This window comes from Carettochelys insculpta, chromosome 14, assembly GCF_033958435.1.
Source record: "Carettochelys insculpta isolate YL-2023 chromosome 14, ASM3395843v1, whole genome shotgun sequence".
NCBI classification, from domain to species: Eukaryota; Metazoa; Chordata; order Testudines; family Carettochelyidae; genus Carettochelys; species Carettochelys insculpta.
In genome coordinates this window covers 37,984,371-38,001,444 of record NC_134150.1, presented here as the reverse complement: position 1 = coordinate 38,001,444, position 17,074 = coordinate 37,984,371, and the positions used below count along the sequence as shown (strand labels likewise).

At 44.9% G+C, this 17,074-nt stretch overlaps 1 protein-coding gene across 1 annotated transcript in view; it reads right to left on the bottom strand.

Moving 5' to 3' along the window:
- Positions 1–1,265, bottom strand: part of LOC142020632 (hepatocyte nuclear factor 4-beta-like) — a 42,195-nt gene extending 40,930 nt beyond the window's left edge. Inside the window, exon 1 of the mRNA XM_075008664.1 lies at positions 1,154–1,265. Within this exon, the coding sequence (XP_074864765.1) occupies positions 1,154–1,247 (94 nt within the window). The 5' untranslated portion in view covers positions 1,248–1,265. The remainder of the gene's footprint in view (positions 1–1,153) is intronic.
- Between the last annotated feature and the right edge of the window lie 15,809 nt (positions 1,266–17,074).

Genomic DNA, 17,074 nt, shown 5'->3' with positions numbered 1-17,074 from the left:
TTTCCTCAAGAACAGTTTACAATTCTAATTTTCTTCAGGCCTTCTCATTGTCTTTTGAACATAAGCTTTGAAATCCTTTGTGTCCCACATAAGTATGCATAATAATAACTCTGAGCTCCTGAAATGCTGTTGTTCATGATTTCCTTTTGATTAAACCAGTAATGAGTAAATATAAGTGATGCAGTAAGAAATTAATCTTACTTAGAGTACGCTCTTGATATTTTACTTACTTAGACTATCCAGGAAGGCTGGACTGATTATTTTAACCAGTTTTATACAAATGGTTGGCTTTATCCTGCATAATTTACAATGTCCCGCCTCACTGAGTATTGCAGGCAATGGGTGACTAATGTTTTCAGAAGAGTGTTTACTATTAAAGTAACATCAAACAAACATCTGAATGCTCCAGTCTCAAATGTCACTGTACATGTTTTTTGGAATTCTTTGGACCAGGGAGATATTTGCTGGGGTCAGGCAGACATTACTGCCATGTTCCTTGTGTGTTGAAAAGATAGCGATCAAGCTTAGTAAATGAAAGAAAATTATCTGCAGTTCCTATTTAGGTGATCAGACTATTTAGCTGACTTGCTAAAGATCTTTGAATAAGTTACTCTCTCTCACACACACACACACATACACACACACACAGAGTTCACTGTGTATTTTGTGAGTAACAACAAAGATGGTGGTTATTAGAATTCAGCTGTCCAAACTAAGTAGACAGACACTTGTCTTCTTTTTTCCCTTTCATTACCACCATACGTTTGTGTCTATGTAAAAAAATTTTTTTCTTTATCTATGAAATAATTACACTGCTTCTTAGAAATAAAATGGAATGAATCTTACAGAGCATCGCAGAGACTGAAATTATTCACAACAGTTTGCAAGCTCTTCTGAGAGGGTCTTTATTGGCGTCAGACCTAGCACACAAGGGAGCTGAATAAATCATTAAAAACAACACCATGCATTTCAGCCTTAAGGAGAATGGTCATAGACCGGCCTGAACACAACCACAGCCACAACAAAGGTTCGTCAACTTCAACATTGCCCTGTCCACCCTTTGCCCTCTACCTTCTATCTCTCTTTTCTCAGAGTCCAACTTTTCCACAAAGCTAACTGGGGTTATTTAAGAGGGACACAGCAGAAATCTCACCAGTGTTAGTTGGCAGCACCCGCAGGTTTTCAAACTCCAGCATGGTGTAAGATGAGTCCAGGGATTCAACATAATCTGGCATATCCATATCCATTATGGCTTGACAAAGCTTCATTATCACTTGTCAACAGCAACAGAACAGGTCAAAACAGCCCCACTGTCAATCATGGCCAAGGTTTCCTCCGCAAAGAGAGACAACCACAGGACCTTGGAATGACAAATCATTACCTAACGCCCCCACAGTCCCCTCCCAATGCCCGGAGAAGGCTGGAATGGAAAAGGTCCAGTCTTTGCCTCTTTCTCTCTCTCGCCTCCACTTGTACTACCTGCGTGTCTGTGTCCTGTAACATGATTATATGATGTAGATAAGGCATAGGCTAAATCAGCTTGAATTGCACCCTCAGTTCAATACAGGGTGTATGCAGCAATCCCCGTGTAAACACTTTGAAAAGCACAGCAGTGAGGCATTCACATGCTCAACAGTTCTTTCAGGACAAAGCTCTGGGCTCTGTCACTTGGCATCTGGGTCACTTGAGTGACCCCTTTCTCTGGCATTTGTCATATGCCCTTGTAAAAATGCCACATGATGTCTCTTGAGCCAGTGGGGAAAACAAGAATCAGTCTCACCGATGGCCAGAATGAATAAGGCCTCACATCTGTGAAGTAGTTAAGGACTTGCCTATATTTAACAGAGACGCTCCAGAGACTGATCTCCTGGGGGGGGGTTGATTTAGTGGGGCTAGAAGGGATGCACTAAATCGACTGCTCGTGGCTCTCCCATCAGCCCTAGCAATCCATGGAGTCATGAAGAGTCAGGGAAGCTGATGGCACAGTTTCTCCCATTGAGCTCCTGCTCTGGGGACTCTGAAGAAATTCAGCTTAAGGCACCTTGACTCCAGCTGCACTATTATCATAGAATCATAGAATACTAGGACTGGAAGGGACAGAATCACAGAATCACAGAATCATACGGCTGGAAGGGACCTCAGGAGGTCATCTAGTCCAGCCCCCTGCTTCAAGCAGGATCAACCCCTACTAAGTCATCCCAGCCAGGACCTTGTGCAGCCGGGACTTAAAAACCTCAAGGGATGGAGAATCCACCACCTCCCTAGGCAACGCATTCCAATGCTTCACCACCCTCCTGGTGAAGAAGTTTTTCCTAATATCTAACCTACACCTCTCCCTCTTCAACTTCCCTCAAGAGGCCATTGAGTCCAGCACCCTGCCCTAACTGCAGGACCAAGTACTGTCTAAACCATCCCTGATAGACATCAGTCTAACCTGTTCTTAAATATCTCCAGCGATGGAGATTCCACAACCTCCCTTGGCAATTTAGTCCACTGTTTGACCACCCTGACAGTTAGGAACTTTTTCCTAATGTCCAACCTAAACCTCCCTTGCTGCAGTTTAAGCACATTGCCTCTTGTTCTATCCTCTGAGGCCAAAAAGAACAAGTTTTCTCCTTCCTCCTTATGACACCCTTTTAGATACCTGAAAACCACGATAATTTCACCCCTCAATCTTCTCTTTTCCAAACTAAACAAGCCCAGTTCTTTCAACCTTTCTTCATAGGTCACATTCTCTAGACTTTTAATCATTCTTGTCGCTCTTTTCTGGACCCTCTCTAATTTCTCCACATCTTTCTTGAACTGCAGTGCCCAGAACTGGACACAATACTCCAGCTGAGGCCTAACCAGCGCAGAGTAGAGCGGAAGAATGACTTGTCATGTCTTGTTCAAAACACACCTGTTAATGCATCCCAGAATCATGGTTGCTTTTTTTGCAACAGCATCACACTGTTGACTCATATTTAGCTTGTGATCGACCACAATCCCTAGATCCCTTTGTGCTATAGTCGTTCCTGGACAGTCTTTCCCCATTCTGTAGGTGCATCTACACTAGCCAGCTACTTCAAAGTAGCCGCCACAACATCGAAATAGCACCCATTGCATCTACATGCACCGTGCACTATTTCGACATTGAAATCAATGTTAGGTGGCAAGACGTCGAAATCGCTATTCCTATCCAAAGATAGGACGTTCAATGTCGAAGTAGGGCATGTGTAGACAATTAGCATCTCGCTAAGTCGAAATAGCGGGGTCCTCCCTGGCAGCCATCAGTTGAGGGTTTGACAGACACTCTGTTTGGCTCTGTGGTTGCCGTGTGCAGCAGCCCTTAGCCCAGGGCTTCCGGTTGCTGCTGCTGCTGCTGCAGCTGGGGGTCCATGCTGCATGCACAGGGTCTGCAACTGGTTGTCAGCTCTGCAGACCTCGTGCTGTGCAGGTCGAGTGTGTCTGGGAGGGGCCCTTTAAGGGTGTGGTTTGCTGTTGCCCCAGAAGGGGTAGTCCGCCCTGTGACCCTGTGCACAGGTTTTCCTAGCCCTCTCATTCCGATCAGGGCTGCTTTTGTGTGTAGACGCTCCCCTGCGGGGCCCATTTCAATGTAGCGCTTTCCTACATTGATGCTGAACATCGACGGCACCAGCTCTGGAGTATGTGTGGACGCTACACGTCGAAATAGTTTATTTTGATTTCACTACGTCAAAATAAGCTATTTCAATGTAGCGTCCCAGTGTAGACGTAGCCTGTATGTATGAAACTGATTGTTCCTTCCCAAGTGGAGCACTTTGCATTTGTCCTTATTAAACTTCATCCTGTTTACCTCAGACCATTTCTCCAATTTATCCAGATCATTTTGAATTATGACTCTGTCCTCCAAAGCAGTTGCATCGCCTTACAACTAGAGTTGTGTATCTTAAGTCAACTTTCTCCCTAAGGCCTGGTCAACACAAGGGGGATAAAATCCAATTTAAGGGTCTTAGGTCAATTTTATAAACCAACAGTCTTCACCACAGCAGTCAACAGGTTGATTTAAGGGGCTCTTAAGGTCCATTTTTGTGGTGCTGATTACACTGGGAGTAATGCCGAAAATCGATTTTTCAATGTAGACTTAGGCAAGTGTAGGCAGTAGTGATATTAAAATCGATTTTATTAGCCTCCAAAACTATTCCACAATGCCCCTCGATGTGTCCTTTCTGGTCATCACTTCACGTCCGCTGCTTTCCAGGTAAGCAGGAAGTAGGTGACAGGAAATAGTGTCACAAAAGAGCCCCAGCATGGAGCCATCGGAAGATCCAGGATCTCATTTCTGTGCATGGGTGGCGGGTAATCTGTGTTGGGTAAACCGCGAACCAGCAAAGAAAGGCACACATGTATGGGAAGATTTCCCAGGGCATGCTGGAGAAAGATTACACCAGGCGTGCCCAGCAATACAGGGTGAAAATCCTGCCCCCCGACCATGTGACTGTTGGGGTGTGTGGACCCTGCTTCCACACAGTGGAACTCCCTGTCCTGCACAGGGTTTTGGTGACTGAGAAGGCTTTTTCCTTGCCCAGGATTCAGCAGGAGAGGCCAAGAAAATTGCTTGTGTGTCATCTTTTACAGGGGTGCCCCTCCTAAGCTTCCTTGTGGCTGACAAGCTAGGCACCTCCTCTTCCTTACGTGGCTAGCCCCTGCCTCGCACCCTGTGGCTGCCGGGCTGTGTGGACCATGCTTTGGGAAGGAAGTGTGGCCCTGCCAGGACAGCATAGGAAACTGTCTTTAACCAAAGAAACTGTTGGGTTGGGGTTCCCTTTTAAAAAGGGACAGAAGGCAACACTCTTTAGAAACTACCTAGTGTAGAACAGGGCAGAGGGCAGAGGAAGACTCCCTGAAGCATGGTGGCTTGGGGGATGGTTTCCTGTGAAGGAATGGAGCTTGTGGGCTCTTTCTCTTCCTTCCCACTCCCACACTGGCATTTCTAGGGCTTCTTTACCAGAAAAAAAAGGGAATCCCTGCTATCTGCAGGCTAATTCCTGAGTGGGGCCAACAGCCAACAGTCTCAATGATTCATCTTTCCTCAACTTTTCTATCTTCTAATACTTCTTCAACTTTTCCTTCTCTTCTCTTCAGTCTTGCATTCATAATAAGTCTCAGTGCTTGAGCTACTACTTCTTCTAATGGGGTAATGGTTCCTCCCGGCACTCTAACCACTAGACACCAATGCTCTCTGGGATTCTATACTGAGTCTTTCCTTCTCTTCTCTTTAGTCTTGGATTCATACTGAGTCTTGGTGCTTAAGCCATTACTACCTCTAATGGGGTAATAGGTCTTTCTAGCACTCTAAACACTAGACACCAACGCCCTCTGGGATTCCCTACTGAGTCTTGAGGTAATTACAGTGCTTGAGCTACTACCACTAGACACAATGCCCTCCCAGTGTTGAGTAGAGAACCCAGGAGGCCTGGCTTCTAGCCCTCCCTGCCCTAATGTACTAGACTCCACTCCAAGAGCAGGAAGAGAATATGTCATAGTATCTTCTTTCTTTGTGTAGTGGTCCGTGTGGTCAGTACAGACAATTCCATTGGTATCTACAACAGCCACAAGTGGCATTTGGGTATCATGGTCTTCATCAGGGAAAGAGACTCTTAGGCCAGAAATAGTCTCCTTAATTTACTTGACATAATGACAGTGCTTCAGCCAGTACTGTACTAAGGCAGACTGGCACATCAATAGCAAGTGCTGATGGTGGCAATTATCAAATCATCCTGTTTCAAGGAAGGCTTTGGAAAAATGGCCGTTTCATTTCAACAGCAGGGGGGAGTGAAAGCGATGCACTCTGGGATGTTATCACACACCCACAATCACTTGCAACAACTTTTTTCCCACAAGACACTGGCACAAAACCCCAAAATGCAATGGGGCTGAAGGAACTGAGGTATAGGTGCTCACAATGCACTGCTGCCGCAATTGAACTGAGGCAATTTAGTAGGGACCCACAAAGTCAACATTGTGAGCAGGTGTGAACACTCAAATTCAACTGTATAAAATCTAGTGTTACAGGCCTAGTTTACACTAGGGAACAACGTCAATCCCAGATATGCAATTCTAGCTATGCCATTAAAGTAGCTAGAATTGACATATCAGGATTGACTTTGTTCCTTGGGGCTGCTTGGGCTCACACGGACTTCCCTTACTCCCTGTAATAGCATGGAGTGCCAGGGTCACCGGCCAAGCTCAGAGAGATCAATTTTGCTGCATCTTCACGGACAACTGGACAATCGATCGTGGCGCGTCAAACATGCAGTAAATATAGACATACTCACAAAGTGAGCTTTAACAAATTTGTCTTTTTTCCCATGTGTAGACACCCTAAGTGCAGACTTGCTCTTGCTGCCTAATCTAAAACTCGATGCGGTCAGTGAAATGACTTCCATTGGCTTCAATGAAGCTTCAAAGCTGTAGAGAAAGGTGAGAACTGCAAAACTCAGTGAAGGAAGGAAGGAAGGAATGGAACTTTCAGATTTCCTTTCTAACCCCACTTCTTTTTCCTGCAAAATCACATCTGGGATATTCACAACTTGTTTTATCGTTTGCGGCAGACATTCTATATCAGGTGTTTATATAGCTTCCGTGACCATGATATCTGAGCGGTACCAAGCAATCTAATGTATTTATATGCACATCACCTCTGTGAGTTAGGAAGGAACCTTTTATAGACTCTACATTTGACAGATGGGGAATGAGAATATAGACTAATGCCTAGATCATCAAAGGTGGTTTGCTGCTTTACTCCCACTGATTTCAAAGTGAGTTAGATGCTTAAATACCTTTGAGAATTTGGACCTGAGAGATTTGCTCAAGGTCACACAGGAAATCAATGGCAGCAGCAACTTAAACATGGGCCTTCCAAGTCCCATGTTACTGCCCTAACCATTGTACCATCCTTCCTTCCCATTCATGAATATTCATGAAGGTTATTTATTCTTCTGTGGAAGGCTATCTGCAGAAAATGAAGCCTTGGTTTGCATGAAGAGCCATGCCAGAAGTCATCACACTGCAATCCCACCTTAATTTTCCTCTTCCTTTTAAATAAAGTTTCATTTATCCAATTAGGTATTACAACTACCACCATGTGAGATTTAGCTGACCAATCACACACCAAGAATAATAAAGTGCAAACCATGAGAAGGTGCAGTGGATGCAAATAGTTTGCAAACAAACCTCCAACTAAGAGAGCTGTTCATATAAAACACTTGAACAATGAACAAATTCATAATAAGCTGAGTCTGTTCATGGATAATTTGCAAACAGAAGAAAGGACTAATTTAGTGGAATGCACAATGTGTTTTGTCCATTTCTAGCTGCTACTAACGTCCAGATACATCCCCAAATGCTTACAAGCAGTGACCTGATCCACAGTGCTTCCAAGAGCTCCCATTGGCCAACAATGGCAAACTGTAGCCAAAGGGAATTGCAAGCAACCATATCAACAGCTGCCTCTGTAAAATCCCCCAGACCCACACACCAACAACAACCAAGACCTGTGGCAACTGACTCTCCAACTTCCTGCCAAAGAGGAAATCAGGAGGAGAAGGTGGTGATGGATTGGACGTACCCTTAGAAAACCAACCACCAACATCACAAGGCAAGCCTCAAGTTGGAACTGAAAAGAAAAAGGGAAAAGAAGGTGCCCAAGAAACACCTGGTCTAGAGACTCAAAGGCAGATGCTAAAAAGATGGGATACACCTGGTTAAAACTGGAAAAAATAGCCCAAAACAGAGGGTGCTGGTGAATGGTTGTCGATGGCCTATGCTCCAAGATGTCAGAGTGGGAGAAGCTTACTGCTACTATATCTGCAGACATGTAGGTGATTTAAGCATCTGGTGGCCCTCCAGGGGGTAATCCTGCCAAGCCATGTGTGGCCCCTGGGTCACTTATTGTCACTCCACCTCTGATATAAGCTGTTGTTGATAAAGTCGCTTATGGTGGTAAAGACCAAGCAAAGCAAAGTGCTAAAACTATTAAATGGTTGAAATCTGCGTGCCAGTCCTCTGCAAAGTCTTTTGATATCGCATTTGCTGTTTGGTTATGCATAGTTTAGGATCATGCCAACAAAAACATTTGTTTCTGAGTAAATAGCCTGTATTTTGACATCCCAGGAATAACTTTAATTTCTGCTGTAGCGTTCCAAGTACTCCCTAATTTCTTTTATGTCAGAGTTTTACACAGAGTCTCAAGATGTTTTTGTTTTTTGTTTTTTTTTTCATTAAAACCAAGCAGCTGGGAGCAAGAAGACTGGAAATGTAACACTCACATGCAGTGACTTCTGTAATTAACACAATATAGTTTGTGTGTCTGCAACGTGGGAGTTATCACCATATCACCATCCAGCTGTCTTAACATCTTCCCTCATTTTACAGCTCATTCTCAATTACATAGCTTGTGTTACAGACATTCCATCCTGCATCGGCAATCTCCAGGATTCAGTTGAATTTGCAGGAGAAAAGGGCTTTTCCAAAAGGAAGACTCTTGGCTAAGATTAGTGGGTTGCCAAATACGGTGAGCCAGACTGTGTGACCTCTGAATAAACCCATTATTAGTGGGTGGGGGGACCCAATGTAATCTAGGAAACCCTTTCATATAATCAATAAGAAAGGTGCCAAAATCAGGCTTTAAAAAGTGTTAGATTCACTCTCTTTGACCTCATTTACTCAGGTGAAATTTACCTTTCTGCCAGTGAGGATTTCCCATATCTTAGAGACTTATTATAGATTTTGCAGAGTGTTAACCATAGATGGGATTTTTCTAGATTTCTAACGCTCTGTTTATCTACCTTTTTTAAGGAATACGTTGTAACTAACTCTGCATGAATGACTCCCCGCATAGATAAGATTTATTTTTTTATCCTTGGACTGTGCCCCAAGGCACAAAGTAATGCCAGCATCAGCTAAATTAGCATCTGATTAGTCATTCTTGCATCGTGTTCAAAACCAGCCTTAACTAGCTCTATTAATCTGGCACATCTTTGTAAAATGCACACTAGGCCCAGTCCTACAAGGTTCTGAGCACCCCTTCAGTACCATGAAGAGCCAAGCACACGCAGTATCTCACTAGGGCCTCTCAGCACTCAGCAGGACCAGGCTCTATTAGAGGTCAGTAAGAGAAGATTAGCCTGGCTCCAAAAAGCATTCAAGGAAGGAAATGAATTTTCCTAATCTCATTTTATTTGCTTTATAAAAGCAATAATCATAAACACAGGAGGGGACTGTGTGACTGTTATGTTGATTGCCCCTTTTTTATATGATTTTATGAGAAAACATTTGTTGTAAGCATTCAAGTTCTTGGAGCAGACACAAGCTTTGCCCTGTCCAGGACAGTGCAGGTTGAGCCTCCCCAGTCCGACCACTCTCTCATCTGGCAATATGTGTAATCTGGCATGATTTTTCGTTTAGCCGGATGACCGCTTATCATGGGTGTGGCCAAGTTTCCTGGGGTCCCATAAACTTTCTTTTTTTTTTTTTAACAGCTACCAGTCCTGGCTTTCAGCATTTTTGCTGTTATTTAGTTGTAATTTACTCCTTAATGAAGGGGACAGCAACCTTTCCAAGACAAAGTGCTAAAATTTGACCTTTTGACCTCTATGTATGTTCTGTGTGCCAGTGATAATTTTTAAAGTCACTAATAGTCCTACTTACAACAGCTTCATTATTAAATAAATAAAGATGCAGAGCTTTCCTGTTTAGGTGGTGGCTGGTAGCATTAGCTGGTCTTTTGTTAACCCACAGGCAGCCCGGCTTTGAGCAAGCTCCCAGCTGCATGGGGGAAGAGGGTCAGGGTGAGTTCCTACCTTGCATGCTGATAAAAATCAGCTTGCATGCCACTCCTTGGCACCCATGCTGCAGGTTGCTGACCCCTGCCTTAATGTCTTCTAATAGCTCATTAAGCAGTGGAAGTTCTGGTAATGCTGCTAGACAATATGGTCTGGTAATTTATCTCTGAGGGCGCCAGACTAGACAGGTTCAACTGTTTTATTTGCTATACATGAGTTTGGTCCTTAAAATAAGACTAGCACAATTTAGTAACCATGGCAGAAAAGTCATAGTAGCCCACGGGAGACAGATGTAGGAGGTCAGATGGATTCCTACTGCCCAGGATTCCACCCCAAGGAAAAGCACCATGACAGTCTCCATCCTTGTTGATAGTTACGATGGAGATAGAATGATCTTGGAGCCTGGACTGGGGCAGGGCTGAGGTTCACTTGCAAGGGAAAATGGGAAGTCTGGGGCTTGTTCAAACATTTCCTGTTCCGTGAAATAAAGAGAAAATGAGGATCACTTTTTGCCATCCCTGTTGAGCTGAATAGCCTCTGGCTTGGCCCGATCTGTCAACACCTTATCCATGCCGGTGAGCAAGATGTTCACCAGAAATATCCCATAGACTTTTCATTGTTTTCTCATCTCTCCTCTACTACGTTGTTACTGTCTCTTGTTGAGTGCCAGCAGCAGTTAGAATTTTAAATTCTTTAGTGTGGGGAAAAAAGTCTCCTTATTCACGGTCGAAGGAACTGCCTCAGTTTTAGGCACCTTAATACATAATAAATACTATTTTCTAGAGTGGTAAAGCTAAAGTCTGTCCTAACAGAGATCAGGAGGACCTGTAACCGCTTTCTTGGTTACATTCTCAAGAATCCCACCTGAAGATGCAGACTAGAAACATTGGCTAGAACTCTGAGGGAAATTTGTAAAGGCATTAATGAAAGAACAGTCATTTAACTCCCATTGATATTGGACACGAGTTAGATGGTAGATAGCCTTTGTTCTTGAATGAGAGTGAAGGCAGGGTGTTTGGTTAAGTCCCGAGAGGCATTCGTTTCCTTCTATGGCCAGCATCACCCAGTGCTTTCTACATCGAAAGTACACTAAGCTAGGGGGACAGGTGGACATGCTGGAGGGTAGGGAAAGGGTCCAGAGTGACCGAGATAAATTGGAGGATTGGGCCAGAAGGACTCTGTTGAGGTTCAACAAAGACAAGTGTAGAGTCCTGCACTTGGGACAGAAGAATCCCAAGCATTGTTACAGGCTGGGGACCAACTGGCTAAATAGCAGTGCAGCAGAAAAAGCCTGGGGCTTACAGTGGATAAGAAGCTGGATATGGGTCAACAGTGTGCTCTTGTAGCAATAAGTCTAATGGCATATTGGAGAATATTAAGAGGAGCATCTCCAGCAGAGCTAGAGAAGTGATTATTCCCCTTTATTCAGCACTGATGAGGCCCTATCTGGAGTATGCATCCACTTCTGGGGCCCCCAGTATTAAGAGGATGTGGATGCACTGGAAAGGGTCCAGCAGAACGTAACCAAAATGATCACAGGGCTGGAGCACATGACCTACGAGGAGAGGCTCAGGGACCTGGGCTTATTTAGTTTGCAGAAGAGAAGAGTGAGGGGCACTTTGACAGCAGCCTCCAATTTCCTGAAGGGGAGCTCTAAAGAGAATGGAGAGAAGCTGTTCTCAGTAGTGACTGACGGCAGAACAAGGAGCAATGGTCTCAAGTTACAGCACGAGAGGTCTAGGTTGAATATTAGGAAATACTGTGTCCATAGGGGGTCGTGAAGAGCTGGAATGGCTTACCTAGAGAGGTGGTGGAATCTCCAGCCCTAGAGGGGAGGGAGGGTCATCAATTGAACAAAACGGTAGTAAAAGCTAGCCACATAACAAGAGTAGATATAGGAACTCCAGGGAGAGGAGTCAGTTTTGCTGAGGGATGCTTGTGAGGAAAGAAAATGTAAGTGGAAAGGGAAGGGTTGTATTTGGATCTCTTCCCTTCCATTATCAGAGAGAGAGGGAGAGAGAGTTTACTTTGCTTATGGAGGATGTACTGGAGAAGTGACTGTAAGGTGAGCCCTGTGGTTTAAACTCTGGACTGGAAGGCGCCTTACAGTGATATAATAAACCACCTGGAAAAGCATTGGTAGCCTCTCTCTTCCATTAAAAGGAACAGAAATCTGGCACCTACCTCAGCCCCTCGGTACATTGTGATCTCCCCCCAAGGAAGGATTTTTGTACCAGATATTTTAAAATTACCAAACAAAATGAGCTCAAGCGTCCCCACATGAAATTCACCCCTCTGCAGGAGATTAACCCAAGGCCTATCCACCCTTAAGTTCTACCAAAGCCCTATTTTTAAGGCTCAGGTACTGACCCACAAATGGGGAGGGGGAAAGGGCTGTTGCCCTAGGGCCTGGTGATTTAAGGGGCATATGGTTGTTGCTGCTGTTGCTGCAACATCAGTAGAGGTGCCCAGAGCCCAGAACTCTTTAAATCACTTTCAGAGCACCACCTCAGTTCTTATAGCAGCCTGGGGAGGGGGGTGGCATGTGGTATGGTCCAGGTAGCACTGGAGAAGGCAGTGCAGTTCAGGCAGCGCTGAGGGCCAGCTGTCCTTGGCCACCCCTTTTCTACTTTTGGTCACACCCCTACCACCCGTGTGGAGTTGCCCCCCCCACCCGACACTCCTTGCCTAGGGGCCCAGAGTGGCTGTTGGCTCCACTACTTATGCAAACCTTATGTGGTACCAAGATCGTTAGTGACCCTCTGAGCTGGGTGACTTTTGCCCTTAAAAAAACCCCTGAGAAACAGAACCCACCAGAGCAGGTCTCAGTGTGAGAGCAAGCAGCCTACTCCATGGGCACAATGCCTCTCCTGCCAGGGCCTTCAAACTGTACCTGTGCAGCCTGTGCACCATGGCACAGAATCTCAAGAACTCTGATCCCCACCTCTCTTTCATTGGGCTGGAAGACCAGCACAAGATCCCCTCCAGTTGCCTGAAAGTGGGTGTCTTAGGGCTTGTCTATACTATGAGGAAGAGCAACCCTCTCAGGGTCGATCTTCCAGAGTTCAGTTTCATGCATCTGGTAGAGACATGCAAAATCAAACTATCTGATGGTTCACAGATAACCCCTGAACTCCTCGATATCATGAGCAGTAAGAGAGGTCGATGGAAGAAATTCTCCTGTTGATCTCCCTTTGGGTGCAAGACCAGGTAAGTCAATTGCAGATAAACCATTTCTAGCTAGGCAATTGCCATAGTTAGAATTGCTTATCTGCAATTGATTTACCTGCCTAGCAGAGAACAAGCCTTAGTGATGTTATCCCTATGTTCCTTCTTTAGCTTTGGATTTCAGTACGACTGGGAAGGAATGAAATGTTTTCATTGTAAGGCAACAAAACTACTTCCAGCGTCATAAGCTGCCAACATGGGGCAGCAGGCAGCTCGCAGTTTTCTTTATGCTCTGGCCAAAGTCAAGTGTCAGAGAAAGGGAGCCAAATGTTTCAAGTGGACCAATGCATGAAATCAGGTGGCATCAAGCAGATATTATCACTCCCTGCTCGTGTGTAAATACTGTAAACCTTTACTTGACACCTGTTAGAAAGATGATTTGTTAATAGATACTGGGGAGGAGGCAGAATGTCCGAAGAGGAAACACCCTTCCTCTAACGCCTTTATTATGCATTTTGCTTCATTTTAATTGTTCCCCAAAATGGCAGAGGCCACCCATGCAAGTTCTTCCTTCCACTGGTTAGTGTGGAGCAGAGGAAAAAGTTCTTTCCAAAGGATTTCTGATTTATCTTGCCATGGAAAATCCAGTGGGGTGTAGTGTGTGTGACACTTTGTCTAACGAGATGTGAGCAGGGAACACCCACATGTGAGCTCTCTGCAGACATAGAAAAAGTAAAGTGGTAAAAGTACATTTTGTGTTAATATTGTACAAGTTTAGTGAAAGGGGAGAAGTAATGAATTACAGACATCAATCATTCCATCTCATCTATCATAGGAGGATGTGCCTCAGCAGATTCTTATGAGTGATCAGACTAGATTGTTACAATGGTCCTTCTGGCCAGAAGTTTATAGGTCAAAAGGATCATTGTGATGACCCTGCAGACCCTAGGCCACTATTTCACCCAATATTTCCTGCACCCCTTCTTGTGGCTGAGCTGGAGTCTATTTTACATGACTTAAATGCTCTGAATCATGGAGAATCCATACCCTCCTCATCCCTGGGTAAGCTGTGACCTGGATGATTATCAAACCTAACCTCCTGCATATCACAGGACAGAGAATTTCAACAAGTGATTCTTGCATCAGGTCCCTATCTTCTGGGTGAGCAGCAGCCCATCTTTTAGCAAGACATCTGACCTTGATTTAAAGATGTCAGATGATGGAGAACACACAAGATCCATTAGCAAATTGTCCCAGGAGTTCATTACCCTCCTTGTTATACATTTGAAACTTATTTGTAGCTTGAATTTGTCTAATCTCAGCATCCAGCCCTGGGATCTTGTTATGTCTTAGGGCTTGTTGGCTAGCTTATCTGCTTATCCCTTATCTGCTAGCTTAAAGAGCCTCTCATCAGAAATCTTCTCCCCACCCAAGAACTATAGACCATAGGAGAGAGTAAGCCCAAGTGCACTGCTATGGTAAGAAGAAGCTGGTGGGCTGGAACAGCTGGCCACAAGAGAAGGCATGGCTGCTGCCAGCCAGCTCCTGGGACTTCCTGCTGTCTGACTGGCTAAGCAGAAGGCCGCCAGACAGGTGAAAAGGGCTGGCTGGGTTCACCCCCCCCCACACACACACTAGACTGGGGCAGCCCCAGCCCTGAGCCCACTCCTCAGGGCGCCACTACAGGAGAGCAGAGGGAGGTGGTTGAACCCATGTGTACTGGGAGTTTGCTACTCTTCTTCCTCTTCCCTTGACTACCAGGGAGTGAAGGGAAAGTGCACAGCTTGCTGCGTTGTTCTTACTCCCAGCTTCCAAGGGGAGGGGCAGAAGAAGAATTCGTACAAGTTGTGCACTTTCCCCTCTTTCCAGGGGAAGAAGAGCGGCAGCATCTCAGGATGTTGCAGCTGCAGGCCCCCTGCCCTCCCAAAATGGCCCTCTTGCCCCCACACTTACCCATATGCACAGCCCAGCCCTCTGCCCTGACTCCTGCCCCCCACAGTTCCCCAGCCCTGAGCCCCTCCTCATCCTCAAACCAACTCCTGCACCCCCTCACTCACCCCTACACTCACCCCACACCAGCTCCATGCCCTGACTCCTGTATCCCCAGTCCCCTCCCCGATGCCCCCATACCACAACTTTCTGTCCTGAGCCCCTCCTTACCCCAGCCCTGATTCCTGCAACCCCCCTGCACACACCCAGCCCCCTGTTCTGACTCCTAACCCCTGCATTCCACCTGCTCTGAACCCCACACCCCCAGCCTGCTTCCCTGATTCCTGCACCCTGCCAGACCCCCAACCCTGACTCCTGCACCCCTCCAAACCCCATTCCTGAAGCCCCCCACCCAGTGCTCCCCAGCGCCCTGCCCTAAGCACCTCACCCTTAAATTTCTTACAGGTGCAATATATAACAGTACCTGTAAGAAACATAACTTGCTTTCACCCCTGCGAAAAACCATCACCAATTCATATCTCATAACCTTTCCTTGAATACACAAGGCAGGTTTTGCAGATCGCAAATGATGCTTTTAGTTCTCTTTTAGAATTCTTTCCCGTTTGTCCTGCTCTATGTTGTAATGTGGCCGCCAGAAATGTAGAATGTCACGTACAGTGGTTCTAACACTTCCTGTACTCAACGGTCCTCCGCTCACACATCTTTGGATTGCATGTACTCGCTTAGGCAAGCTACAGCACAAAAACTTTCTTAGTGCTCTATTTTCATCCCTAAAAGTGCTGCTTTCTACAGTACATGTTCAAAGACACAGGAGGGATGGTATTAGCTTTCATAGATAGGTCTAGTAGTAGCATCGACAGTTCTGATCTGAGCTGATTGTGGGGAAGTCACTTTGTCCTGTCCAAACAATCCTGTTTGAATCTCTTTTTGATCCCTTTCTGTTAACTTATTTGTGCGATAGAAGAAAACGCATCTCCTATACTTTGGTGCCACCAAGTTGTTGCGGTTGTGAGAAGGCAGCAGAATGACTGAACACATGAGAATCATCTCTAGGGACAAGAGCAACTATCTTCCATTGTGAAAACACGTCATTTGTGCAAGAAAAACTATGACGACCTAAACTTCATCCAGCTGCCACTACTGTGGCTATGGTAGTCTGAGATTTCAACTGTGAATGTGGTGCTCCACCTCTCCCAGGACGCAAATGTTACCTGAGTCCTTCCTTGCCACTTGGGAAGGATGAAGAGACTACCTAGCAAAGAAGGGGGAAAGGAAGGGTTAAAAGTACCCACTCAGGGCAATAGCAGTCAATGCTATTCCTGTATTTCTTACCCCTGGAGATTGTGGGAAAACCTTTTCGTTTTCTGAAATAACGGTTACTCAGTTTTCAGAGTGGCATGCCTAGTTTATGGCATCCTGTTCCATATTTGATCCTTAGAGAACTTGGTGCCTAAACAACTAACACATGGCTGTAGGTACTTACAGAAGCTACAAGTGAAATTGCAGTGTGTAATATAGGCAAACAAATTTTCAGACTGATGTCAGGCCTCAACCTAAAGATAAATATAAAACAGAGTGAAATAGAATTGTTTTCTAATAGTGTCCATTTGCAACAATGTCATTGGGAGAAAGTATGGCAGAACTAGAATTTTCAAAGGCGGTGCTCTTATAATAGGTCAGTCTGGACATGTGATGAGAACACAGGATGAGAGCAGCGAATAAGCACATGGCTTCAATGAGAGGACTTATGCCTAGAAACAAAGAGGATATTTCTGGACAAAGTGAAAAGTATCGATCTTTGATGAATTAAGACAGGCTAAGGACTTCAGGGAGATTTCAGTTTGATGCAAAGCTCAGTTTGCTTTGGCTTGGAGTAAAGGTTTTCAGACTACAGAGTTTTTCTATTGATTGTTGGGGATCTATTTTTAAATGAAAATGAGGCTGTATCTGCAAGAAGATGTAGAGCACTGAGATGGTTATTGACTCAGGCATTTAAGTAATTAGTGAAAATGGCAAAATGATGCTAAAATATTAACATTTGTTATAGATGTGATAATATAAATTTTATATCACTCATAAACCACAATGCATATCTGTACAAAGTTGAGTGATCTAATAATATCACAGAACATGACATACTGAAGGAAATTCAA